This window comes from Oryzias latipes, chromosome 10, assembly GCF_053564925.1.
Source record: "Oryzias latipes strain Hd-rR chromosome 10, Olatipes_Hd-rR_3.1".
NCBI lineage: Eukaryota > Metazoa > Chordata > Actinopteri > Beloniformes > Adrianichthyidae > Oryzias > Oryzias latipes.
Genome location: NC_136246.1, coordinates 16,715,152 through 16,742,433, shown reverse-complemented (window position 1 = coordinate 16,742,433; position 27,282 = coordinate 16,715,152). Strand labels below are relative to the sequence as shown.

At 35.9% G+C, this 27,282-nt stretch overlaps 1 protein-coding gene across 1 annotated transcript in view; it reads right to left on the bottom strand.

The window, feature by feature from the left end:
* Positions 1-27,282, bottom strand: part of pcdh11 (protocadherin 11) — a 163,374-nt gene that overhangs the window by 48,014 nt on the left and 88,078 nt on the right. The window contains exon 5 of the mRNA XM_078954096.1: positions 11,783-11,818. Within this exon, the coding sequence (XP_078810222.1) occupies positions 11,783-11,818 (36 nt within the window). The remainder of the gene's footprint in view (positions 1-11,782; positions 11,819-27,282) is intronic.

Below are 27,282 nucleotides of genomic sequence, written 5' to 3'. Positions count from 1 at the left end.
TAAATACAATTTCAAAAAAATCACACACATTTATCAAACTCATTACAGAAATAATGACATGCATAAATACATAAAAAAACAAAAAAACAAAAACAAAGACACTCTTAAGTCCCATTTGCTTAATTAGATATAGTGATAATTAACTAAAGTCAAGCAGAGCTTGATGCATTGCTTGAAAAGGAGTGGGAAAAAGCAAGTTTATATAATCCCACCACTACTGAGTTAATTCCTTTTATAGTTTTACATAGTTTTCTGAATCCGGTTCTGATCGATAGATTCTTTTCAAGTAACAAAATCAAGTGCTTATTGATGATTGATTATCTTCAGAAAACATGCATTCATGATTTCTGTAAACAGTATAGCTAATCACACACCATGTAACATAAATGTAATACTCATTGATTATAATTGCAGATCAAGTTATCAAGAAACAAATTTAAGTGCTTATTGATTATCCTCAGAAAGAATTCTTACATCTTTTTAGTAAATATTAATGGTTGACACTTTAGGTAACCGATATGTAATAATCATTGATTAATATTAGAACACATTATCACATTAAACTAGTGATTATTGCTACACATTGCAGATCCTGAATCTATTATTTTCCAGTATACCCTGAAAAAAGTACTTTGTTCCTCACTTTTTGCCTTTTTAGCAAGGGGATTAAAATAGTTTGGAAATTTTTGCTCAGCTGGCAACATTATTACAGATGTGCTGGTCAGAATAATGGGATATAGTGGTCAGGCTTTTAAAGATAAAAGTAAATATTGATTTGGTTTCAACTTCTGATAACGTGTAGGAATTTGTGACCGGTGTGGATGGCCTTGAAGTTACAGCTCAGTTGCGTGTCGATCAGCTAAGGCTGAAAAACGGTCAAAAACAAACCTTTTTAACTAAATACCACTGCTGAGAAAAAGGAAAAGAAAAAAAGAAAAGAAACACCAAAGCCTTTCTTTGTTTAAAAGACTCTTTTATGTGGCCTTTCTCTCAGATCTTTTTACCTGACCATGTCTCCCTCATCCCACATGTTGACAAGCGGAGCTCATTGTTCACTTCATGCAGACCAAAGATTTCTGTCTCATCCCCTTCTGAAGACAGTTTCAGGTGTGGGGGTTTAAGATAAAAAATAAAATAAAATAAAATAAAAAAGAGCTGAGGAAAACAACATTCAAAAAGCAATTCTAATAGAAAAATTCTCTTTTTCCAGAGGGAAAGACATGGAAACCCCTTTTAGCATGCTATTACTTTGATAGAAGAAAGGAAATCAAATATATGACTAGCTATTTATCTAATAACCAATAAAATGTCTGGCCATTGAGACGTGTTTCTATGCTAATCATGTATTTTTAACTTTTTTCTTTGCAAAGTCACACATCCCAGATTTTAAAAACGGTTGGTATTAAAAAAAAGCTATTTTTTTTCTCTTTTTGTAGCGATACTTTCTCAGCACACTACCACTGACAAACAAGCAGCATTATCATCATCAGTGGTGACAGAAATGCTAGCTCGTTCATGGGTGAATGAACACAGTGATATGGCATTTAGAATGAAAACCTGTGCCGAAATGTTGCTCCGCACAGCATCTGTCGTCTTCATTTCGCTTTTTAGAGGAAAATACGTTCAAACTGCATCTTGTCATTCGAATCACCAGAAGATGGAAGTTGAGGAGTGCAAACAATTCATTTCTCCACTCATGTACAATTTAAAGTGTATATATGTACCCGAACACCCATTTTCTTGTGAGGTTTTCCCTTTGGTTGCCTTATCCCTCATGATTTTGTGAAAGAAAAATATAGTTGTTGTTCAGTATAAATTTTTTTTTTGTTTTCTTTTTTGTGCCATTTCAACATCCTACCACCGTTCAGAAACAGCTGCATTGTTTGGCACTCAGCAAATGCAGCTGGACCAAACAATATAAAAAGGAAAAAGTATATACAAGAAAGAGACTTTCATGTTTCATTTATGACTTGAGTGAGGCAGACAACTTTGAGGATGGAGTCGATTCTGTAAAGTCTTTTTATGGGCAAGTGAAGAACCCCAAAACTATTCATGTAGAGTTCAATCTGTCAATCTTCAGTATTTTGTGGATGTTATTGTTAACCCTATTGGTATCATATTTGGTACACACATTTCTGAGCCCCCTATCTTATTAGCATAATCGATCTTTTCTTAAAAACCCCTGGTTAAGACCTTAGTCCATGTTTTCTGCCCTGAAGTTAATCTTTATTCCACTAGAGGCAGTAAAACTGCATTTCCTGCTAATTTCAAAATTGCTGCTTCCATGAAATCTCAAAAACACTTTTTAGTTTAGCTGATTTTCAAAACTTTGTGGTGAGAATATCTCATCTATTAATTTTCATTTTTAAATGATTTCTTATTGTTTTAAAAGAATACAAATACTGTTGATAATTATCGGGTAGTTCTTCAAAATAACAGTTACACCATGTATCAAATCAAATCAAATCAAACTTTATTTATAAAGCAGTTTTCACATAAAAGTATAACACAAAATGCTATATGTGAGGTTCAAATTTGAGACAGTGGATAAAGAAGGTGCTTTTTTTCCGGAACATTCATGTCAATATTTTTACATCATATGCTAACGCCGTTGTGATCAGAAATTCATCAAATTACCCAACATATTCATATCTTATAAAAATAAATAAACTACAGTGTATTTACATAATTATTTTTTTGTGTGGATTTTATCAAAAGCGTTAAAAAATATCTTAATTGTAAAAAAGAAAAAGAGTTTTCTTTCAGTTCTGTAATGTAGTGGGATTTGCAGGTTTAAGATTTATAGAAGATAAATAAATAAAAAAATCTTCCTCTTATCCCATGTACCAAACCAGTCTCTTCCTTTTTTCTATCTACAGAAGTACATGTGAGCCTCAGATTTTTTTCCTATTTTTTATTATATTTTCATGTTTACTTAAGTTATAAAGTTCCGTTTGAAGTTTTACTTTATTTTCTTGAACAAAAGTAAACGTCCTTCGACTTGACAAAAAACTGAGTGTTCTTCTGCAACCTCTGCAGAGAACTAATTGAGACGGTGACCTCATAACCCAAACCTGTTTCTAGTCTGGTGACTGTGGTGAATTACTTTCCAGATAATAAAGTTATTGCAGCAGTTATAATTGAGACCTCTCTCATACACATCCTGAAAATAGATGATGGGATGTGTATTAGCGGAGGTGAATTATGTCCTAGTTTTTCCCCCTCTCACCCAATTTGAACACAAAATGATCAGAAATGTGTGTGGGGGCTGGGACTTTGATTGGTAACGTCTTGGGGATCACAGGAGTGTGGGCATTTTCTTCTGAGCTGTGCAGGCCTCTTTGATTTCTCCGGAGGTTTTACAGAAGTTCATGTTGCGACCTTTCCTTGGAGCCATAAAAGAAAACATTCTTTTTTTACATGACAGTGTCTGCAAACATGTTAGCACATCCTGCAGAAAGCAAACCACACTGTTGCTTGTTTTGTTTTTTTTCCTGCTTGACAGAGAGAAAAATGAGCCTTTTGGGGTCTGTCTTGACTTTGAGGTAATACACCTAAAATGAAGCAACACAAACTGCTGCTTAAATTTATACCATCACATGAATCTTGGAACATCCCGCTGCATCACATTGTATAGAGGTATGAACGAGCATAAAAAAACATAATTATGCACTCAGCTGTGGTTATTGCTGTGAATTTTATTCATCTCATTAATCAAACAGATAAAAAAAAATCTTTCTCCAAGAGAAAATATTGGATCACAAATGGCTATCTTAATTTTTTTTATCGCTATAGCAACAAAAGCAATATGCAAGCAGTGAATTAGGAGCATCATTAACACATGCTACTTTGAGCTCAGGAGGTGGTGATGTCTGTTCGCATATTTTTAAGAGATGAAGAAAAAGATGAAGCACTGACTCTTGTTTGACTAAGGCTAGGGGAATACACAAGTAATGCAAAAAAGACAATTAATACAAATAATAAATAGCCCACCTTTAAATGTCTTTTTTTTGTATGAACAAGGACTAAATTAATGCAGAACCAATATCTAGTCCATTGTGTGCAATTATAAAAAAAATGCATATAACTTTTGCCATATTGATCAGCCACAAATCAATAAAAAAAGCTAATAGATGTTATAATTTTCTTGGACAAAATTGTTCGTTTACTGATAAAATATAGCTTTTGTTAATGTTTGCCCTCAATAATTAATTGATCTGAGTATCCAGTAGTGCCCCTTGACTCATTTCAGTAGACAAATCTTCTAACAGCCTCACAAAATAAAGGAAAAATATATAATAAAGTCTTGAACCATTTAAAGGTATTAAAACAGTGTCAAACAAACCAACAAAAACAACAACCTCAAAAAACAATTTTTTAAATAAACATATTGTTTTATCTTAGAAAGTCCTCCTTCTCACCCAGTGTAACATATGTCTTTGTATGAACCCATTCCTCCACCACTGCAGGTTTTGACAGATAATTGGACAATGTATTCAAGAGCAATGTCCAGATTTCAGTAAAAGAAAAAAAAAAACCTCTCAGAGGGTTTTTGGCAGGCCTACAAAACACATGCTTCTCTCCACATGATTCTAATTATTAAAAGCGTGCTCCAACAATGACATCCTGAATCTATTAGAGCTCCTAGAACACCTGTCTGTTACAATTAGGACTTAATCATTTGGCATGAGGATATGTGTTTTTTTAGGTTACTGTTTATTCAGGCTCTTTCAAATTAAAGCCAGATGTTGAGAAAAAAGCTTCAGAGTGCCATCAGTACAAAGTTTTTCAGTGTGACTATAATAATTAGGCTTAAATACCATTAATGGGCCTTAAACAGATAAAACCTTTGCACTATTGAAAAAGAGCAATGAGAAATAAACATTTATAGCAAAAAAACAAAACAAACATCCAGCAGTCAAGGTGAGCGCTTAGCCGAGCATGATCTTTTATTCAAAGAAGCTGCCAAAAATCCATAAAGCAAAGACAAGCTGCTGTAAGAGATATCAAGACCAAACAAAGCCCATTCAGTCAGATAAAACACTGCTTTGAGAAGTATACACAGAGAAATCTAAACAGGCAGAGATGCATGCCAAGTTCAGCCGTACAACATGCCAGAAACCCTCCACTCTCCGCCTGTAGTAGCAGCCCAGATGGAGCGGGATTAGAAGTCGGTTACATTTAGATGGAGAAAGGAGGTGGCTGCCACCGTGTCCTTTGGTAGATCACAGCTCTTTGAGCTTTATTATACTGTGTACTTTCCCCTGGACCATCACTCTTTCAAAATAGCAAAGTAGGCAGTGGTGCACAAAAAAGAACTTGGCTGACAACCACCTCACTTTGAGTGATAAACAGGAACCACTTAGGAGTGAATCAGGGGAGATTGGCTCTGCCATTTCAGATAAGAATCACCTCGCAGGCACACCTAGACCCGCATAAATTTGTTCAGAGGAGATGGTGATTTGTCATGTCAGACATGTGCAAAGAGCAAATATATATAAAAAAAGAAGAAAAAAAACCACAAACAAGGCCATGCCTTGATCCAAAATACATGTTTCCACATGTTCCAGTTCTGTGGAGTAAAGGTTTAACGTGATCCAGAAAATTCCGAGGGCAAATGTTATTTTGCGCCTTTTCTCTGGTACATGTGGTTCCACTGAAGCCTGCATGTGTGATGGGATATGCGTCAGCTTCTGGGAGAAGTTTGCAGGAACACCAGCGAAGGAGGTGATTCTCGCAACCGTGCTGAGAGATTACTGGGTGATTTCTGACAAATCCAATGAATTTTCATCTGTTCCAATCAGAGTCATTCCATTCAATGGTATGCCGAGCAAACACAAAAACGGGACGCAATCAGCAATAGCAGAGTTTTTATAGAACTGGGAGTTAACAAGTGTACAAAAGATGATGCCACAGTAAACTGACTCCAATACATAATTACTAGAACTTAAAAATATCAGCTGTTTCTTTATGTAACCTAACACCAGTTTGATGTGCCACATGTAAATGACCATATTGGAATGCATCATAAGTACTGTAGATGAATGAGAGATCTACCAATGCAACAAGTTTTTTTGGAGACCCATTTCAATGAAAATCATGTTTTTGCTGCTTTTAACATGTTCTTGTGGCATTTTTCTCATGATGGAGGACACAAGAAAATAAAGCTTAAAATTGCATTTCTGAGTAGTTATTTACTGTGAAGTCAGGAGAAGACAAAAAAATGTCATTGGAAAAAAAATGTAGCTGTGACACAGAAGCTATAAGCCTGCTCCGCTCCATTCTAATGCATCCGCTTGCAGACAAATAGATCCATGTACAACTTTGTTTTTCTCGTCTGAGCTGCTATCTGGTAAATTTTTGTTGCAAAATGATGTTGGGTTGGGGGTCTGAGGGGCTGTATGCTAGTGGCAGAGTGTGTAAACCAGGGGTTGGCAACCTGCGGCTCCGGAGTCGCATGCGGCTCTTTCATCCTTGTGTTGCGGCTCTCTGTGTTTTTGTAAAATAGTTATCATGTTCTAAGATTTTGATGGTGCCTTTAACACCGTCGGGTAGTGCAACGAGCAGGAGGAAGAAAGCAGCGTGAGCGCGTGGAGGGGGCGTGTCTGCGGCTGTGAATGCCAACCAGAGTCTGTTATGGGTTGGAAAGTTATTCTACGAGACTTTTATTTCAAATCAAATAAGCATTTACATGAAAAAATAAGTCTACACACGACTTTGAAAATAGGATTTGAAAGGAGAATGGAAGAAGCTTATGCTTATCAAAAGACAGTAAAAAAAAAGCCATTTTTTTCCTAACGCATTAAATGTGCGTTAGGAGGCCCCTACTATCCTGTCAACTATCTGCTATGATGACCATATGTTGCATTGTCTGCGTAGAACACGCTGGAGGGGGGGGTTTCACGCGGGAGAAAACAACTTGGAGCTGCAGAGGTGTAAACAGGTACAGAGGCGGGGGAGGAGCTTAGACTTACCGCTCATGATTACAGACCCGCAACAAACTAACAGCTGCTTCCTAATTAAAAATAGTTGTCATCCATAAAATCAATATAATCTGTTGGGGTAACTAGATTTAAAGAAAAAAAAATAGAAATGAGTAGACAAAAGATCAAAGGAAACAACATCACGCTCATAAATAGTTGAAATAAATAGTTAAATAAATCTCCTTACAGCATTTGGAATCAATACAAGTACTGCCAAATGAACTATTGCGATATATCGGCGAAACGATTTTTTCTAACACCCCTAAAGATGCGGCTCCCTGTGCTTTCATTTTTTCTGGGAAACTGATCCAAATGGCTCTCTGAGTGATAAAGGTTGCCGACCCCTGGTGTAAACTAAGAGATGATGGGAAATAGGAGCAGGCTAAATCTATGCCAGCAGTCCCACCCACAATTCAGGCAAATGCAGAAACTATGTCATAGAAAACAAGGCGGGTTTTTTTTTTTTTTTTAATCGTTTTTTTAATTTTTGGCTAAAAACGGCATAATCGTGGTTAAAAGATCACTGGGAACAATTAGAAAATTCCTCAAAAGATGATCAGAGTGGGACTTTATTTGTTTTTTTAGACAGTATTTTCTAAGTTGCCATGAAAAAATGTCATTAATAAATTTGTATTTGATATTTAGAACTATCATGTTTGCTGCAGGACTTAACACCTATATGACCTTTTGAAATTTAATAGAGACATAAATGCCTTTGAATGATACTTTTAAAGACTAGTATGCCTCTAAACTCTGATCCCCTTTTTCATCTTGTTTGCTTAGTTAATCAAGTTGTCCGCCGGTATCTTGTGATCAAGCTTGTGTTTTCTGGAGTCACTGAGGTCTTTGAAGTAGGAAATTAAGGTAAATTAACCCCATGACCCCACATTTATTTCCAGTTATGTTAAAAAAAAGAACATATATCTTTCTGTATGACCTAGATGCTAAACTAAGATAATTTTGGAGCCACAATGGGTCTTAAGGAGTTAATAAGAGTACTTTTTTTTTTTTTTCTATCAACAAAGATGGTGACAAATCACAGTTAAATTCTCATTCTGACTTTCTTTTGCAGCAGAAAGTGAACACAAAAAATGTCTACATCAGTAAAGCCTTTTAGTAAAATGACACAAGATAGCAAAACTATTATTTGAACTTTAAAATAGCATCAAGCTATTTCAGATTTAGCGCTTTAGTGTCACCAGGTTCTACAGAGAAAACACTTCCACCAGAATAAAATAAACCACTTTGATATACATATATGTTACAAGCCAAAAATAAAATGCACTTTGCTGCTGTTGTCTGTGGACAGACCAGGTCTGCTGTGCTGCTGGTGTGACCTTTGACTCCACATTGGAAACAAAAGCAGGAGGACTATTTCAAAATAAAATGTAGCTACCAAATAAAAGATGGCCATTAAAATGACCAATAGCAAAAGAGATAATAACTTGTAACTTTTTTTAAAATTATAAAATATTTTGTTTTTTCTACCAGGCAACTTTATGCCAAGTTATAAGTCTGACTAGAGTTTAAAAATGCATATATTCATGATTTTCCCCATCTGCTCAATGATCTTTCCTCTGTGATGAAGAAACACATCACAAGGCACTGTTCAAATGCACGACACCGAGACAATTTTCTCACTGCATAAGTCTTCAGCTCCTGGCTGTAACAGTGTGTGAGGCAGCATCCAAAGCATTCACAAGACTAATAAATATATTTTTTACCAGCTATAAATGTCCATAATCCTTCTGTTTCAGTGTCCGAACTCACTCAGAAGTTTTGTGTGACGCACATTTCCTGGCATATTCCGGCAGTATGTACAACTAACATGCAACAGCTTGCATTAAAGTGTCACCCAAGCATTTATACATTCACATTCTGGCAGGCAATAGCTTGTGCTGCAGCGTTTTTTGAGATCTAACAGCTGCACATGAATGTGCTGAACATGCATATAACAGAACAACTGTGGCTTAACAGACTTTACCTTGTGTAAATCTGGGTCGTCTCATTTTTTTCCTCACTGGTTTCTTCACTCCCTCCCACTTTTAAGTGTCAGAATCTGTCTTAAATTCTATTTGTATCCTTTTTTTCCCTTTGTAAGCTATATTTTAAAAATATTTTTTAGATTTGTAACGATTTCTGTGCTGCAGCACTTCTGCCTTTAGCACCATCCTTGTGTTAGCTAACCTATTAATTGTTCCAGCTAGAACAGCTTTTTGTTGTAATGTCTATGTTTTTATGGTAAAAAGCTTTCATACTATTGTTGTGTCTTGGCATAGAGCGTTTTGTGTGTCATAGAGGATTTTTTTATCAACTAAAGAACAGACCAGGGATGCAAAAACATAAACATGCATTTGTCCAGATGACTTGTAGCCTAATAAGCCTACCATTTAGAAAATAGATAGATACAGGGTTGTCTGGATGATCCCTGACATTTCTTCGGGCATTGGAGCCAAAACTATCGTTATTCTTCATAATAATTTCATAATAATACTTCAAACAGAACCAGAAGCTGGGAAATGCTGTCTACTGGTGGATACGCCTAAATTCAAACCAACTTTGCTTAGCCGAACAAAATGAAACAATCTACAAGCAATGATCTGTAATTCTGTGTTTTTTTTGTTTTTTCTTCAAAGTAGATATTGTTTATATATTTATACATTTTGCAAGTCATGTTTAAGTATTTTGCAGCAATGTTAAATGTGTTTTATGCTTTTATTTTTACTGTAAGCTAGTTTTAAAAATTCACCTTAATTTTTCATTTTAAATTTCATTTGATTTGATGCACTTACAGTCTCATTTATTAAAATAATTCTTGGTGGTGTTTTTCAACCAGTGTGCCGTGGCACACTAGTATGTCGTTGGAGATGGTCAGGTGTGCCGTGAGAAATTGCTCTTTTTGCCCTCATTAACTGATCTAAAAACATTTACCATCTCCAGGATATCAGCTCTGTGTTCATTCAAACAGGCCATGATAAAACACTGAGTAGTTTGGAATATGAAAGATCGTAAAATTACTTTTTTCTTTGTGTTTATTTGATTCTAGCAAAGACATTTTGATAAGAATGACGGTACTGCATCTTGCCCCATTAACTGTCTCCATCAATCATTCTTCGACGCTTAATCACATGTCATCAGTCTGACCAATCAGAAGTGGTTAAAGTCTTCAACTCCTTGTTCCGATTCTGCTCATAAAGTCTTTCAGTTCCAACAAAAATACCAGCTAAAGCTCGTCTTAAGCGGTGTAGCTTTCCGCGGGACCCGGTATCAGACCGTGGAACAAGTAAACAAAACCATGAAGCTCAGAGAAGCGAGTCGGTCTGCCCTTTTGTGGCAGTTTTCACACTACATCTCCCATAATGCATTGGCTGAAAGTGACAGCGTCTCAGCACACAATTAGTCTTTCCTGTTAAACGTCTTGAAACCACAACGAACACGCATCAAACAGTTTTTAAATCTTCTAACTTAACTTTTATTACATCTTTTAGAAAAAACAGCTGCAACCTCCAGCTTTTTCTGCCACAATTATCACAAAAATGCATGTGAGATTGCGGAGGGGCTGTAGATCAATACAGACTATGAGTTTCTCCTTTTTCTTTTCTAATTTTTGGATGCTGGTGTGCCGTGGGATTTTTTTCAAGTGTTAAAGTGTGCCGTGCCTCAGAAAAGGTTGAAAAACACTGGCCTATTTAATAAAAAAAAATTTACTTTATTATTGATGACCTTTAAAGACCTGAATCACACAGTTATTATATTTCTATACACATATTTCTGCATTTTAATGCAAAAAGGTAATACCCTCTACAGTAAAATCAATGATGGTGATGTATATATAATCAAATCAATGGGTCAGAAAAATAACATTATTTTGGGGTTAAAAATTTACCATAAATTAGGTTGAAATAAAACTACCATAACCCAGAGATATAGCTATGCTCAAAAAAGTAACCCAGAATTAAACTCAACATAAATAATTCAAGAATTAGGTCAAATAAATAGCCCAAGTGTTTTAAGAATGTACCGGATCATAATAAATTTCAAATAAATGTCCCCTTAATGCAGCTTTGTTTATCTGCAGACATGTTTATTGTTCTTTATGTTACCAAAATAATTTCCATCCACAAATGAAAGAAAATGCTTTTTAGTGCACAACCCAGTGTTGCAAACCAGCAAATGAATCTTTACCAAAACAAATAGCCAAATTTACGGGTGTTGCAGCCAATACATACTAAGTTTATTTACTTTAATCTAGATCTTGTCCAGGTGAAATATTTGTCTTAGCATTATCAGAGCAGTGTCTTATTTCAGTTTATTTCATTTTTGTATCCTTGATATACACAGTACAATATCACCCTGTATGGAGTGTGTGCACGTGCCTGTGAGAGATGCATTTTTGATGTATGTGGTCACGTCTTTTGCTCAGGCTGCATCTGAAGAAAGTTATAAAATATACTCAAAAACGTAGACGGAGTCATATCAGCTTCAAGGGTGCAGCACTAGCAACCAAGTGCCCTGGAATGACTTGACTGCTATCTGTACGCTGTGAAAATAGCATGGGTGGACAGTTTCTTTTCATTGGCTGACAGATCTAATTCTGTAATGCAATAAGACATTGCTGCTGTTTTTTCCTCTGTGAGTGTACTTACTCACTTTTGGCTTTTAAAGTTTGCTAAGTAGTTTGTTGATCCTTTATTTAAAAAAGGAAAACAAAATTATAGAAATAGGGAGGATCTTCTTTTATCTGATTTTATTTCTGCAAAATAACATGAAATGAAGAGTAAAAGAAGAGTGAGACTTACATTTATCGCTGTTAACTTGCCAAGTTGACAGGCCTCCTGAAAGAAGAAAAAAGGGAAACATTTTAAATCATCATCATTAATATTTGGCTGTAACACATTGAAAAATTATTCCTTCCATTTTTGTTCATGTTATGATCACTTATGACAACGTCAAGATAATACAGATATAAATCTTATTATATAATGTAAGAACTAAAGACCTGAATACATATGGACTTTTTTGACTCATAGTTTGCTCAGCACTCCTTGCTCTGTTGGTTGTACAAGAATCCACATCCCTTAAATATAAAGAACAGGGCAAACCTGACATTCTGACAACACTAGGCCTACAACTGACACTTTGATAAAGATGTTTTCTCTGCATGTCAGATATAAAAGTGAACAGAATATCAAATGAAGCATCAAATATTAACAATAAACAGTGACAAGCTTCTAAATTGGGAACAAAAGACACCCGCAAGCCTGCAAAATAGCATCCTCTCTCTGGGGACTGAGATAACTCACAGAGAGATAAGACTATTTAATTTTTAATCACCAATTTTGTTTTCTCTGTACTGTGTATAATGTTCTGAAACGTGACGATTTAAAAAAAAAAAACAACAAAGAACAAAAAAATGTCTGGTAGTGACAACTACCTAACCAAGGAGAAAGCTTTGAAGATGGGTGATGTTGAAAGGCCTATGGAGAAGATACTTAATCATAGCATATATAAGGTTTCTCTTAATCTGTACAACTTTGTCCAAAAACATGGTTATGCAAAGATAAACTATGATAGCATTACAGATTACTTAACAAACCATTCCTATCATTTTAAATGTACATTAAGTTTGAAGAAAAGTGGTGGTTGAGGCCAAATATTGTTAAGATTTTTTTTGCAGAGGGTAGTTTCTAAGTAAGATACATGTCCCAGAGGTATCTAATTAGCAGCTGTATTATGAGTTGCTAGATTCAGACCCTCAATATCAAAAGGGCTCACCCAGGTCAAAGGTCCAGGGCTCCAGGCCCAAGGGCACCCATGAGCATTTGTGCACATTGAAAATGTCAAATGAATATCACTCGCCACTAAGATTTACTATGTATGTCTGCAGCTTTAAGGGTATGAGAGAACGGGACTGAGATATCCTTCCCCCCCTCGTGCCCCAAACAGGAAGAACATGCCGCCTCCGAGAAGCCAAAATCCCATGGACTTCTATAGAGAAATAAACAGCTATTACTCTCAGTCGTTCTATTGGTCAGAGTAACCATTCTTGCTCTGCTTCCTTTTTTCTTACACATTCTTGCTAATCTTCTTTGTTTTCTTTATGTTTTTTTCTTTATGGCAAGTCATTTAAGTCACATAACTAACCAATCAGATGACTCAATGTTGACAGATTCCTTTGAGTCCACTTTCAGAGGAAGGGGTGATAACTTCAAACAAGGTCACTCCTTATTGGCGAGAGTGGTTGTCATAGAAACATTGACTCAAATCAACTTGTACCAATCACTCCTTAATGACGTTGCCCTGCTCCAACACGCCGGCGTCCGCATTGCAAAATGTTGCCAACTTAATTGACTTCATTTGGCTGGAGCCGGAGTTGAGCCATGTTCTATGGGTGACGTCAACCTTGCTCGGTCCAGTTCTCACTTACAGTCAGTGGACTGCAGTTAAGAAAAGGATTAAGAGGGTGCACCATTGATATAAATTATTCTGATTAGTTGAAAATGATGTTGTGATTGATAAGTGAGTTAGCCAGAATTGTTCCACCATCATGGATGTTACTTGTCGAATGGTATTTGGGGATCCTTTTTGGATTTTATAAAATAAAATAAATTAAAAGGAGTTTGTATTACATCAACTGGCCTGAAAAATAATGAAAAAAAAATATTAAGATTTAATTAAACTTTGACAAACTACAAGTTAAGTGGTCATTATTTATTAAATAAAGAAAAAAAAAAACTTTTATCTGTTTTATAAAAATGGCAGATCTTTTATAGTTTCACTTATCTCTACATGTTAGCAGTTTTTAAGAACAAAATGATCTTTTACACCACCCAAGGCTCACCCAAGTTTTCATTTAGACTCAATGACTGAAGCTCTGGATCTTTCAGGCGAAGCAGGAAATACAGAAATGGCCCAAAGTTCCAGCATCACACAAACAAATCAGGCACACTGACTGTAGGTTAAGTTGTTCTGCAGGAATAGATCATGTTTTTATCCCACAGATGACTTAAAAATAACTTAAACATGAAATTTTTATTCTTAGCTGAAAATGATTAAGAACATTTTTGTCATAATAACTTTATCTCTTTTGTGTTGTTCCTATATGAAAATTTGTGTTTGAAAGACCTTCATGACCAGGATTGGTGGTTAAGACTAGGATCAGTGATGGCATGTTTGATATGAGAAAAATGACCATGCAATATGAAATTTTAGAAGCTCCAGGAGGTCAAAACAGCAAAAACACTAAAAAGATTAATATGACTTCCAAAATTCATTTTGTATAAATGTAAGTGTTTATTTACACAATTGTGACAGCATACGTATTTAAATGTGAAGCACTCGTGCCTCACAGCCTCACGACAAGAAGGCCCCAGTTCAAGTCCCAGCTGGGGGAAACAGACCACCAATGAGGGACCTTTCTGTGTGGAGTTTGCATGTTCTCCCTGTGCATGCGTGGGTTTTCTCTGGGGACTCCCGGTTCCTCCCACTGTCCTAAAACATGCTTCATAGGTTAACTGGTTACTCTAAATTGTCCTTAGATATGAATGTGAGTGTAAGATTGTGGCCCTGCGACAGACTGGCGACCTGTCCAGGATGTCCCCTGCCTTTGCCCACAAGTGGTCAGGATAGGCTCCGGCAGCCCCGTGACCCCAAAAAGGGACAAAAACTGGTTTACAAAATGAATGAATTTTAGACTAGATAAAACAATCCTTCTTTATTGAGTGAACACATTCTAATGATCTCAATACAGAAACCTTTATAGATATAAGCAATAATTAACATGGCATGTGCATTCTATCTTGTATCCCAGACTTGATACTGTACTAACATGATGAATGCATAGGCTAATGCAGCATAAAGGCAACATTTATAGGTCCCCCTTTTTAAATTTGTTAGCTCTAAATTTTAAAGTTTTGATTTTTAAACAAACCAGATTAGTCATCATTATCTCTTAAAAATGTAATCCAGTTGTCATTTGGGTGCTATTAGGCGAGAATCCCTAAATGACTTTTATCTAATACGGTTTATTTGTTTTTAATGTCTTTGTACTTCCAAAAAATGCTTTAGGTCACTATATTTTCTAAGTCAATAACAATTATTTGTGAAGACAGATTGTGCTGTCTCAGTTACTTTTCAGGACTTGGAAGGGAAGACCTATTTCCCGTCGCAACATGCCCAAAATCTTTTGCAATCCTGAAGGCACCCGGCTATAATGTTTGAAACTAAAATGTTGCACAATGAGCAGATTAGGCTGCATAATGGCAGTCAAAGAAGTTTTTTTTTTTCCCTTTCTGGGCAGAAATCTGCCCCAACTGTTCCTGTTCCAGTTCAATTTTATTTATATAGCACATTATATCGCACCTGGTAATCAAGCCCAGCGGGAATGCTTGTAAAGTTCCCAACTGGCTACTCATGCAATGTTTTCTTCTGCTTGATAGCAGCCACATTTAGACTTCTCCACTTCTCCCCTTACTCGTACACTCTCACCTATGCAGAGCGAAATCAAAGTCCACCTTATGCTGAGGTCTGTCTCCAAATGGTAAATATTAAACAGATTGCATAATGTAGCGCTGTTCTACTAATTTATAACCACTCAAAGCACATTAAAAATGCCAGGCGCCACAGTCAACCACTCAAACAAACATTCACACAAAAGAGAGCTTTACTCAATCATGCAAACGCCAATGAAATGTCAAGTCACCGGGTTGACTGCAGAGTTACTCCCCAATAATTTGCTGGTGTTTAGAAGCTCATTTGCCACATTTGTCTGATCTTGGTGGAGGCTAATGTAAGCTGGTGTTCAAGCTGGAGTGAGCCACAATCAAATTAAAGGCCAAGTTTGCTAGAGACGGACCGCAAGGTGGACGTCCAAAGAACACCAGACCCACTTTTCTCACCCTATTAGCCCTAAAGGATGTATTGTTTTCGACAGATTTGCAGTCAAGGTTTGCGGGACAATATGACAGATGCTTTTCTCCACAGATAATTTAATAAGACCTCACAGGCTTGCCAGGAAGCCTTTCACCATTGGGCCTGTTTGTGCTAGTGTAGGCAGTATGTGCGCTGGAATCTGGGCATGTGGAGGGGCATTGCGGTTATTGGGTTAAAGTTTGGAGACTGTATGATTCTTGTGCATTTCTTCATATTTTAAATGCTCTGATCATGTTTTGATCTATTTTCAAAGTGTTCCCAGTGGTCTCTTAATTATGGGCATGCTGTTTTTATCCCAAATTTAAAAAAAAACTCGATTAGTTTCTGCAGAGCAGCAGGAGTTCATTCAAAATTTGACTCTGAGTTGTGGGTGGGACTGTCGTGCGGAGTAAGCCTGCCCCCATTTTCCATCATTCGTGTATTTACAATTTACATGATTTTAATCGGAATGAATAGATTTGTCCAATTGCCATTATCACTAATCACTACAGAAGAGTTTAACACAGAAAAAGCTGCTTGGTGCAGCATGGGAAAATTTGGATTTTTTTTCACAAACATAGCACTCAGCTCCACCGCTCATCCCACAAATTCAAGTACTTAACAAAAGTGGAACAATTAATAAACAAGCTTCCGACTTGAGATTCTGAAATGCATTGCAGGCGACATTGTTAGAATGTTTTCAGTTCATTTACTTCTTTGTCTCTTTGACATTTTTTTGACGCTCTATATTAGACATTTCTCATTTGAATTGCGTTACTGCTCATTTACAACCAAGGTTTGCTTGAATCTGGCATAAGACAGTTCTTCTTTAACAGGTAATGTTTTATTCAAGATTTTGTGACATATACTTCAACTTTAAGACCTTTCCAACCAATTAAATATACAATATTATACACGAGGGACCTGAGAAGGTGACCTACAGTTGTTTCATATTTAGATAACATTCAAAGCAGTCGTCATACATCTCATTGTTAGAGTCTATAAATATGTACATTTTTCTGTATTTTCTTTCCTCCTTCAATGTGGAATACTCAGTGACCTTGGATTCTAATACACACCTCCTTAACTAGCAGTTTCTGAGAATTCATATGCAATACTGGAAGAAATTTCTGCTTCACATAAATAAATGTATTGGTGAACCACATCAAAGTACACAGGGATGTTTTAGCAGGGAAAGGCAGTGATGCTCGAGCCCTGCCTTTGATCACCCCAGGCACTCTAATCATTAAAATATTGGATAAATAATTGATGAAAAATACCAGGCCTTATTGTTCTCTGATACTCTATCTAAATGTATGCTAGTTTTGAGAAACAACAGCTGTTTATTAAAACGAAAAGCACTAATCAAACATAAAAAATAGTCAAATGTAAATCAATGTGTACACATAATCAACACTTTACAGCACATGGAAACTTTCACTCTTTGCGACTTTAATACTGTCAGTGCCGTATATCCCTTATATTAGTCAAAATAGTTATATAATTTATTGAAATTTATTTTTCTATACTTGGTTACTTATACATTTTTGTACTTGCTGCTCTCATATTAGGCCTTGTACTCTTGGTTTTAGAAATAAACCAGATTATAAGTAATCATTGTTTAACCGTTTCACCCGCCATAGAAATGGGAAAAGCATTGTGGCACATTTGACACATGTTTCTTTTCTGCAGATCTTACAGGGAAAGCAACAAACTTGCACAACCATGCACACAATCATCATCAAACATTACTGTAGCAAATTGATAAAGTGAAAAAAATTGCATATTTGCGCTCCAAGATTTAGGTTTTAGTCTGAACTGAGGGTGCAATACATTACGAATGTAGATGTTGTAGCTGCCCACAGAATAACAAAAAGTCATAGAGCGGGCACACTGTGGCTATGCCTAATTGACCAAAGAAGATTACATTCGCAGAAGTCAGACACAAAGCACAAAATAAGTGTTATCTTGCAGTGCATACCTTGGGATATAAAGAATTCTAAGACTGTTTTCTATCAGTTTTAGTATTATATACAGGCAAATAATTCTCCATATTCTTATCATATTTACATCTGAGCTTTTAAAAAGAAATCTTAAAAATCCATACAAGAATAATCCTGTTGACATGGAACATTTGACTGTTTGGAGACCACATAATAGCTATAACTGCATGGACTATAATTTAGCAGACTAATCCATTTCATAATTTCCATCGGCAAGATCCATCGGCAAGTTTGTTCGAGTAAATGATCATGTGTGGAGCTGCTCATGGTTATCATGATGAACAGCTATACTTTATTGCCTTTAGAAAGCTTCTATAGTTCATTAAATCTAGCAAAGTATTGGAAATATTTAAGGGTTTTATCTGCAGCGATGCAGCAGTATGATAAGAATTAAGAACACAGTTTTGACAGAAAAGGATAACCTGAATATTAAACAGAAATATCAAGATTAGGATCCTGCTGTCATGCTGAAGTTGACTGGTTTTAATACATTTTTCATTAAAAGTCAGAGCAATAAAGAAGAAAACTTCAATATTTCAAAGAAAACATTGATGATTTCAAGTACACTGTTCTGTATCATAAAATATACTACAAACTAAAAATAACCTCTTCTCCTACCTTTATGAGCTCAGCGTGTTTAATGTTATGATGGACCTGCAGCTGATCCTCTGTCTAAGGCTGGCTCCACTCCTGAAGTGATGTGTGTGCATCGCATGTGGATCACTGAACTGCCACCTTTAGTTGCATGTGTATATTTCTAAATCAGCTGAGGTGCTGCTGGGATGCAGCTGCTGCATGCACAATCATTTCTGCATAGCCTTTGCCATTTTCAATGAATGTAAATGCAGAGAAAAGCCAGTAAGTTTACTAGCTGATATAAACATGAATTAAAATATAAATATCTTAATTACTGTTTTTGGAAAATACATTATATGTGTTCAAAGCATGTTTTAAAACAATTACGTACAGAAAATTCACTTAATATGAAATATAACCTAATTTTTATTTCAAAAATATAAACTAAAAATGTAAATAACCAAATAAAAGCTATTCACTGTGTGCACATATGTGTATAAGAGGTCAACATAATGATGGGAAAACTTTACATTTGTATTTTGATAAGAACCCTTTAGATGTCTCTCATCTCAAGCATGAAAGTAAGCAACATGGCAAAACCCTTGAAGGCACAGAGCTGCAACACAACTCAAGCTGCAGCTTATATGCACATATAATGTAGCAACTCTAATTTGTTTACAAGGTAGCTGATAGGAAGAAAAAAAAACAGGAGGTATAAGTAGACAGTGTTAGAAAGCACTCATGACATCACGCAAGGCTTATGTTAGCATTCTATGAGCTCATCCTAAACACAATTATTCTACTATTCCAACTAAAGGAGAATGGCTTCCAGTCCTCCAAGAAGCTCACTGCAGAGAACATCATGCAACTCGACAGCTACACAGGGATGCCAATGCCTGTAAAGAAGATGGACATAATGTATTCACTGGTTGGGGGGGATTTAAAGTACCATCTTTTCAATTGTGGTCTTTGCCTTCTTGACCAGAAATCATGTCAACAAAGCTGAAGTGAGAAAAAAATGAACAACTGGGTCTAATGAGCGCTCTGGATTTTTTCAATTTTATTGAAATGCAGTCAAATTTTCATTAGTGGGAGTGGGGACTAACTTGCTTATCTAACAAGTGCACTAACGCATTTTTAAGGAAAGTGACCTTGTTCTAGTTGACTTTATTCTTAAAGTGGCCTCAAATTGCCTTATATAAATATATAATAAAAATAATAACAACTACCAATTAATTTACATTCCACTACATGAGATATTACAGCTATGGCATAAATGAGTGAATTTTGTATTTTCAGCAAAGTTTATACATAATCAAGCCTTTAGCAAGAAACCATTTTACCTGAAGAATCAAATCAAGGTAAGGGTTTTTGCACCAAATCAGTATCAGTCTTCAAAATGTCATAACCAATAACCCTTTTTTGTTTGAAACGTGCGCATACTGTCGCAAGTACAGTCCCGACAAAAATAGCCACTGAATTTAAAAAAGAGGTGACCATGATAACTTACAGTTGTACTAAAAGCCTTCAAATCCTCAGCCCTGCAGGTTCCTTTAACTTTGCACTAATGAGATGTAATGTTCCTATCTCTGCAGCCTCCCACATAAAAGTTAATTTCATTTTGTAAATACCTTTGACGGTGGCAAGACACCCAGGAGCAGAGTTAGCTGTCTGGTATGACTTTGCAGCCTGATATCTGCTTTTTTTTTTTTTTCTTTTAATGTTTTTATTGTTTTGAACTCTCCTCAAGCTTCCTTGAAATCATTTGTTTGTGGGTTTTCATTGTCAGTTTGCAGTCTCCTGATGTGAAAATATTTGTCAAGTTGGATTCACTGGTATGTCAAAACATATAAGCAGCAGACTACTTTTAAATCTTTCTAAAAAAAGATGGGAAAAAGCAAGTGGCCGGCTGTCAAGTAGCTTTCCTTGTGAATATGATGAATACATATAGAATTATCAATCGTCGCAAAATGACAATTGTCGGGCTGCCACTGCATAATCAAACAATTTCAGACATATGTGTGCATAATAGAAGTGCTTGCAGAGTCAAACTACGATGTGTGTGTGTGTTCTATCTTTGCATTTGTGCAGACAAAGAAAATGTGAATGTGTTGGCCTAAAATCAGAGCCCAAGTTTGCCGTGTTTCCCTATTTGGCAAACACAGCAAGTCTTAGAAAGAGTGATAAAACTGCTCCCAAACAAAACACCTCCTCATCAAAAGGAGCTAATAAAGTCTTCAATATACTTAAGTGTAGTCGCAGATAAATAGAATACCTATTCTCCTCCACATTGGTGTTGTCCAAAGTGTATTGATGTTCTTATTGACATTCAATAAAAGGAAACCCTTTCAGCAAACCACAGTGCAATGTAAATCCTGCAAACTTCTTGAGTGAGCACAAAGAGCAACTTTCCCTTAAAGTAATTACAAGGCGGCAGAAATGTCACTGTGCGTTCAAACTAGTTTTACAACAAAAGATTGTGTTTCATCAGAGTATTATTATCATTAAGTGCTTTGTATATTTGTGTTTCCCGCTGCACAATCTTTTTCCTCGCTTCACTCGAAGCGGGGTATTGATCCTCCCAGTATACCATCCTCAACTGATTTCATTAGGCTAGCTGTTTTTAATTACTCCACAGTCTAACCTTTTGCTGTTTCATTTGGAGCAACAAATTGGGTGAATTAAAAAAAAGGGAGGAGCAGACAGTGGAAAAAAGGAACAGTTTTCAACTCAAACACACACACACACACACCACAGTTTCGTTGCCCAACAAATTATGCAAAAGGACTCCATTCTAGTGTTGCAAGGGATTCATTTATAAAAACCCAACCTTAGTAGTAATTCCCTGATGAACAGAAAAATGAATCCCTTTTTTTCTAAAAACTCTGGTCATTTAATCACAGGTTATTAAACAGTATTTCAGGAGTTTACCCACATTATTTGATTATTTATTTAGTAGTCCTTTACTTTACTGGCAGACCAATTTCTCTTCTTAGGGATTGTAATAAAAAGTGTGTGATTTGACACATAGCTGCAAAGTTATAATTAGACTTCATTTAACACCTTATGTCAAGTGATTACATGCACGGAGCGTGGCATTTAAAGCACACTCAAATCACAGGGGATGTAATTGATTAGGCATGTGAGACTGGGAGCCAGATGATGAGGATGATACTCCAAATTCATGTTAAATCAATATAGATGCTTTCTGCATACTGAGGGTTTATTGAGAGATATTATAATCAACCTGCTAACAGAGATTGCCTGCAGATAAAACACTGAAATGAGCTACAAGCTGCTCATCCCTACAAGTAGGAAGGTAACGACTTGCTTTGAAAGTGGGACAATGGGCACATTTCAAACCCAGCTAGTGACATTTTTAGGATCTTTTAGATCTATCAGAGGGAATGTGCCCTTTCTTCAAGGTTTACTATATTCTAGTTCAAAAGACTTTCATAACGCAGGAGAAGTCATTCAGAGAACTCCCTTTGGTTGAGATAATAACTTCATCATAATTAGCTTGTGGAGCTCAGGAGTGCTGAATTGACGGTTGCAGTGGGATCTGAGCTGATTTATTGCTTGATTTAATTATGTATCAAAATTCAATTAGACACGCTTTCAACCAAATTCAGACTGAGGTTTGTCAAGATGTCCCTTGAAATCAAGTGGAGCTTGAAGGACATCCTTATGGCACACTTAAATGTAAGTGAATAAATATTATAGACTAAAAGGATAAAGGTTACATGTTTCCTAGTGTATTTCCATTTTATTTTGACTTACACCATTTCTCAATTTTTTTTTCACATCTGTTCACATTGAACATACATTTCGCAATAAAAAACAACATTTTATAGTTAATTTTTGTGCCAAACCCCCCAAAAAACTTTAATGGATGAATTTTTTTTTCTGGAAAACATGTTTAAACATGTATTTTGAATAACACACATGCAACACATACATACGTTTTAAACACAAAGCCCCTTGGTTTAATAAAGCATAAATGTTAAAATAGTTTTCGGCTGTAGACATGACCATGCTGACACAGCATGATCTCTTCAGTAAAAGTAAAGAAAATGAAGTCATCCATAATGGTTTACAAAACAAAACAAATACAAAGCAGTTGTACAATTTGTGTACAACTTTCATTGAATGATCTTATTCAGGACACAGCAGTGTTTTAGTAACTTAGAAATAAAGCGACTAACACTGTGACCAAATTCCTTCATTACTTACTACTAACTGCACTTTACAGTGCTTTTGCCATGTTGTAGAGCTGCTTGAATTCAAAATTCCAAAATTGAGTGCCCTAGAAATTTCCCAGGAGCCAGTGTGCATTAATTGTCACTTGTGTTTGAATGATTTTTCATGTAAAAAAAATAAAATAAAAGTATTTTAATTCATTTTTTTAATAAATAATCCACGTTTTTATAATCAGAATACACTGGATTCATAAATAGTCTTTGCAAAATGTTAATATTTTTGGGTTTTTTGTTTTATAAAATTGGTGACACATTTTTTTTCTTTAAAAAAAAGAAAAAGAAAAGTAGTGAGCATGGTGTCTGAATTTCTTTTAAAATCCAGGACACTAGATAGTTCTGCACTATATAGTGTTTTAGTACTAAAGGGAGTATAAGGGAGAGAATTTGGACAAAGTCCAATTCTTTCAGTGTTTCTTTCTATTCTAAACGCAGAGAGAAGAAAATTACTAAACAGTAACATAATTATTATATTGCACCAACATGGTTAATTTCTGATAGCATAATTTTTTACACACACAGCTTCGGGACACACAATATCAACTTCTTCCTTGACAATGTTTGTTGTTATTAAAACCAAATGCTATGCTAAAATCCCTTTATCAGTGCTGTCTTAATCTGAATTTGAGCTTTAAAATTCACAAGTAAGTAGTTACAAAACCAGCATCTTTTGCAGGGAGACAGCTAGATTGTTAAGGTAAAATACAACTTATGAAAAGGAAGGAAAAAAAAGATTTGACAGCCACAATATAACACCTGCTTCAGTACCATGTATGTGCTAATAAAGTGCACTGAACAGCACTATTTTAGCTATATAGAGTGTCTTATCTGACATTAAGAAAACATCAAAAAGTGTTAAGATCACATGTGAAATTGGGAGGAAATTACATGACAAAACGCTCTTTGAAGTTGACTTGACAACTGAGTGGATGTCTAACTTTCCCAACTTACATCATTTATTCCTCCGAACCCCATAAGGGAAAAATAAGGTGCATTTATTTTGAATAGGTGTCTAAAGAAAGTAATTGAGTTGCACTGATTTAAATAGACTTTTAAAGTAAAGGTATCATGCTGTCAATATTAAGAAGCAAAGCAACAATGTGAATATTTTAGCAAGAAGTCTCTGATGAGAATTTAAGTCCTTTAATAGCAGCAGAAGTTCATGTGCAACTTTATGAGGTTCACTCAGGTACATCATTCTGGGACAGTTACACACTCTCTTTTTAAAGGGGTTGATTCAACAAAGTTCCAACATGTTTAAATGGCATTTCTAACGTATACTGACTCAGCAGCCACGTTTTAACAGTCCTTCAGTGTCACATTTGCTGTGAGCGTTCCAGCCTTCCTCATAGCTAAAGTGCTTTACCAGGCTGTGATCTAGCAGGGTGAACAAACCACTGGAGGAAAGAAAAGTCATTTCCTGGAACTATCATCAAATGATGACACATTATCTTGCTAGAAAACTTTTTTTCCCCTAAAAAAAAAAGGGCAGCACAATAATTTCTATTGTTGTATTTTTCAGACTGGTCACTCCGGAGTATTAAGTCGCAAGTCAATTGCACTTTTGGGAGAATTTTGCGGTTGTTAGTGGGAAATTGACAAACACGCTAGCTCCATGTTTTTTTTTTTAATCACATAAGTGACACCTGAGTGTAAGTTGCACCCCCGGCCAAACTATAAAAGAACGCAACTTATACTCTGAAAAAAAAAGTATCTAAGAATCCTTAATGTGCTGAACCCTGACAGACACAAGGCACTTGCTGTTTGCAGGTGAACTTTCATTTATTTCTAATATCATCAAACATCCATTGCATTGCAGAGATAAACACCTTGGCCTCTGCTAACATGTGTGTGTTAAATCCCTAATGTGCTCACCTCATCTAATGTCTCAGCATGCAGCCTTTCACTATTTCGCTTCATGCTTACTAACACCAAATTACTGTTACAATATGAAGAAAATTTAATCTGCTATAGCTACACAGGTTTTTTGAAAGAAAAAGAAATAAACAGTACCATATTTGTGTTGCTAGCTGCCAGTTTCTACATTGGCAGAATTTGCTATTATCCTGTTACGATGGTATGGTTTTGCACACAATACTTTGTCGATCTGTTCCATGTTGCTCCGGGTAAAATACAACACACTTTTGCCGCAGCGGTTACACTTTTTCCTTGTGAGATAAAACACTGTCAGCCTGGATGTGAGAGATGGAGCCAATGTCTTATCTTCAAAGACACAATATGGAATGGATAAATAGCTTGATTGTAAAAACTGAAAAGAAATAGAATAAAATAAGTGTCAAAAAAAGCAATTTAATGTTCCTTTTTTTAAAAACACCATTACTGATTTTTGGTTGTTTTTGCCCCCATTTAATAAGCCAGGTTAAGAGCACATCCCTCTTTTCATTCTAAGGGCTTCAAACACTGAAGGTTTATCAAAGAGGGTCTGTAAAATGTGCCAGGTATCCTTTGGCACCAGTACTGTGATGCAGTGGTGGCACAAATCTTTGATGCAAGCAGAAATGCTCATGCACCAAGCCCTTCTATAAGGTTTTTATTTTTTATTTTTTATATCATTCGTTTTGGAACAACACACCGCTTTTGGTTAAAAATGTCAGTCCTGCATGAGAAAAACATATGGTGAGAGACACAAATCTTAACATATTCTAATGTCGGTCAAGTGCACATTGGGTTTGCTGTCAGAGCGGGGTATTGCGAGATACAATCCCCTTTGCCTGCTCTGATCGAATTCAGGCTAAGCACAGGTTTTTCTTATGCCATGTCATCTGGCTGTTTTACGTGGTTTCACCTTGTTTCGTTCTTAGTTTTAGTCTTAGTTTTATCTCTGTTTTGCCCTGTTGTGGTTGCTTCTTTTTCTTCACCATGAGTGCGGGGTGGGGACAGGATTATGACCCCCGTGTGATGTACAACGCTCTGTGTTCCAAAAATAAAGCCCAAAGTTCCTCGTATCTCATCTTGCCGCCTCTTTCATTGTAGTGTTACTACAATATAAATAAACACATAAATGTTCCTAAAATACCATTTCATAAATTTCCAAAACTTTAATTTGGTTGTTGTACAAATACATGAAAAAATAACTTATTTTTTTGGAATTTTTGATTTACACAAATTTGACTGAACCTGCCACTACTTTTTATGGATTAAATGTGTCATGTACTGTATGTGCTTGTACAAATATGTCTACTCATGATTAAGAGTAATTATAATGACATCATATATATTTGTATGTGGATGTATGTAGATCAGACGTATCTCTTTTACTTTAATTTTTTTTCCTTTTCCAATAAAATCATGATTAATCATCCAAACTTTGATATATCTATGCATAGATATGTACTTTTTCATTGTCTTCTTTAGTCATTTTTGTTTTGATTGCTTGAAATAAACCAAATCCAACTTTAATTCACCTTTAGCAAAAATCTGGAAAAAAAAACAAAAAAACAGGAAGTTACACAACATTAACTGGTCACGAGGCAGACTATCTTGGAGGATACTTGGAGATGTGGAAGAGGAAGCTCCCGCCGTTCAAAGCTTCATTATCAACGTTCTGCAGTAATGTGAATTATTATTCCTCTGTTTGATCTGTCTCCAACTGAAACATCTGACAGTTTCCTTCATTGAGACTGACAGAGGCATTGTACACAGATTGTGATGTGCAGTGACATCCTGAATCAAAAGCTCATGTTGGAAGCACGAAACCAGACTAGCTGTCATTCACTGACAAACACAGAGCACACTGATGATACTGATTAATGATTCCCAAAACATTTATAGAGCTGATCTCTTGCAAAGAGGGAGTTGCTCCTTTATTAAATTTAAACACACAGTCGTTAGCTGCAGTGTCACTCAGCAGATGTCATCTGGGTTTCCGAATGTATTCCCTGTCATTCTTCGCGTGTTACCACGGGCATGAAGATTTCACAAAGAAGCTTGTGAAACATTAACAATCCAAATGGATGTGGCCTCGTTATAATGCAATGAGGACTTGACAACGGGAACTGAAGATACTTTATTAATGACTCAGAGGGTAACAACCCTCCCTCTGCTGAGATGTTGACAGGTCTTATTTAGAACTTAGTTTGCAGCGGTTCAACCTAAATCAAATTCAGCATAGTGAAATCAAATCAAGTTTTTCCAAAATCCAATATAACACTGAGATCACAGAATCAGCTTTGTTCATCTCTTGTTTTTATTTCCAACTCAAAATTACATATTTGCATTTTTCAAAAAAAATTAATAAATAATTGATTTGGAATTGCAGATCAGCAAGCAGCTCAATAAATCAGTCTTCCCTTTCACTTGAGTCCATTTAGAAGCACAAAAACACCACATCACATCCCATCAGCACACCACATTTAGTGGAGGAAACCTGCTACTTGTTTTTACCATTTTGAAATCCAAAAAGCAAACAGCCTCCCCCACTGAAGGATCAGCCTTTTTCTATCGAAGTAAAACTCTAAATATGTGTCTTACTATAATTAATACTTTAGATGATATATAGCATGCAAAAGGACAAGATTAACTACTGAAATGCTC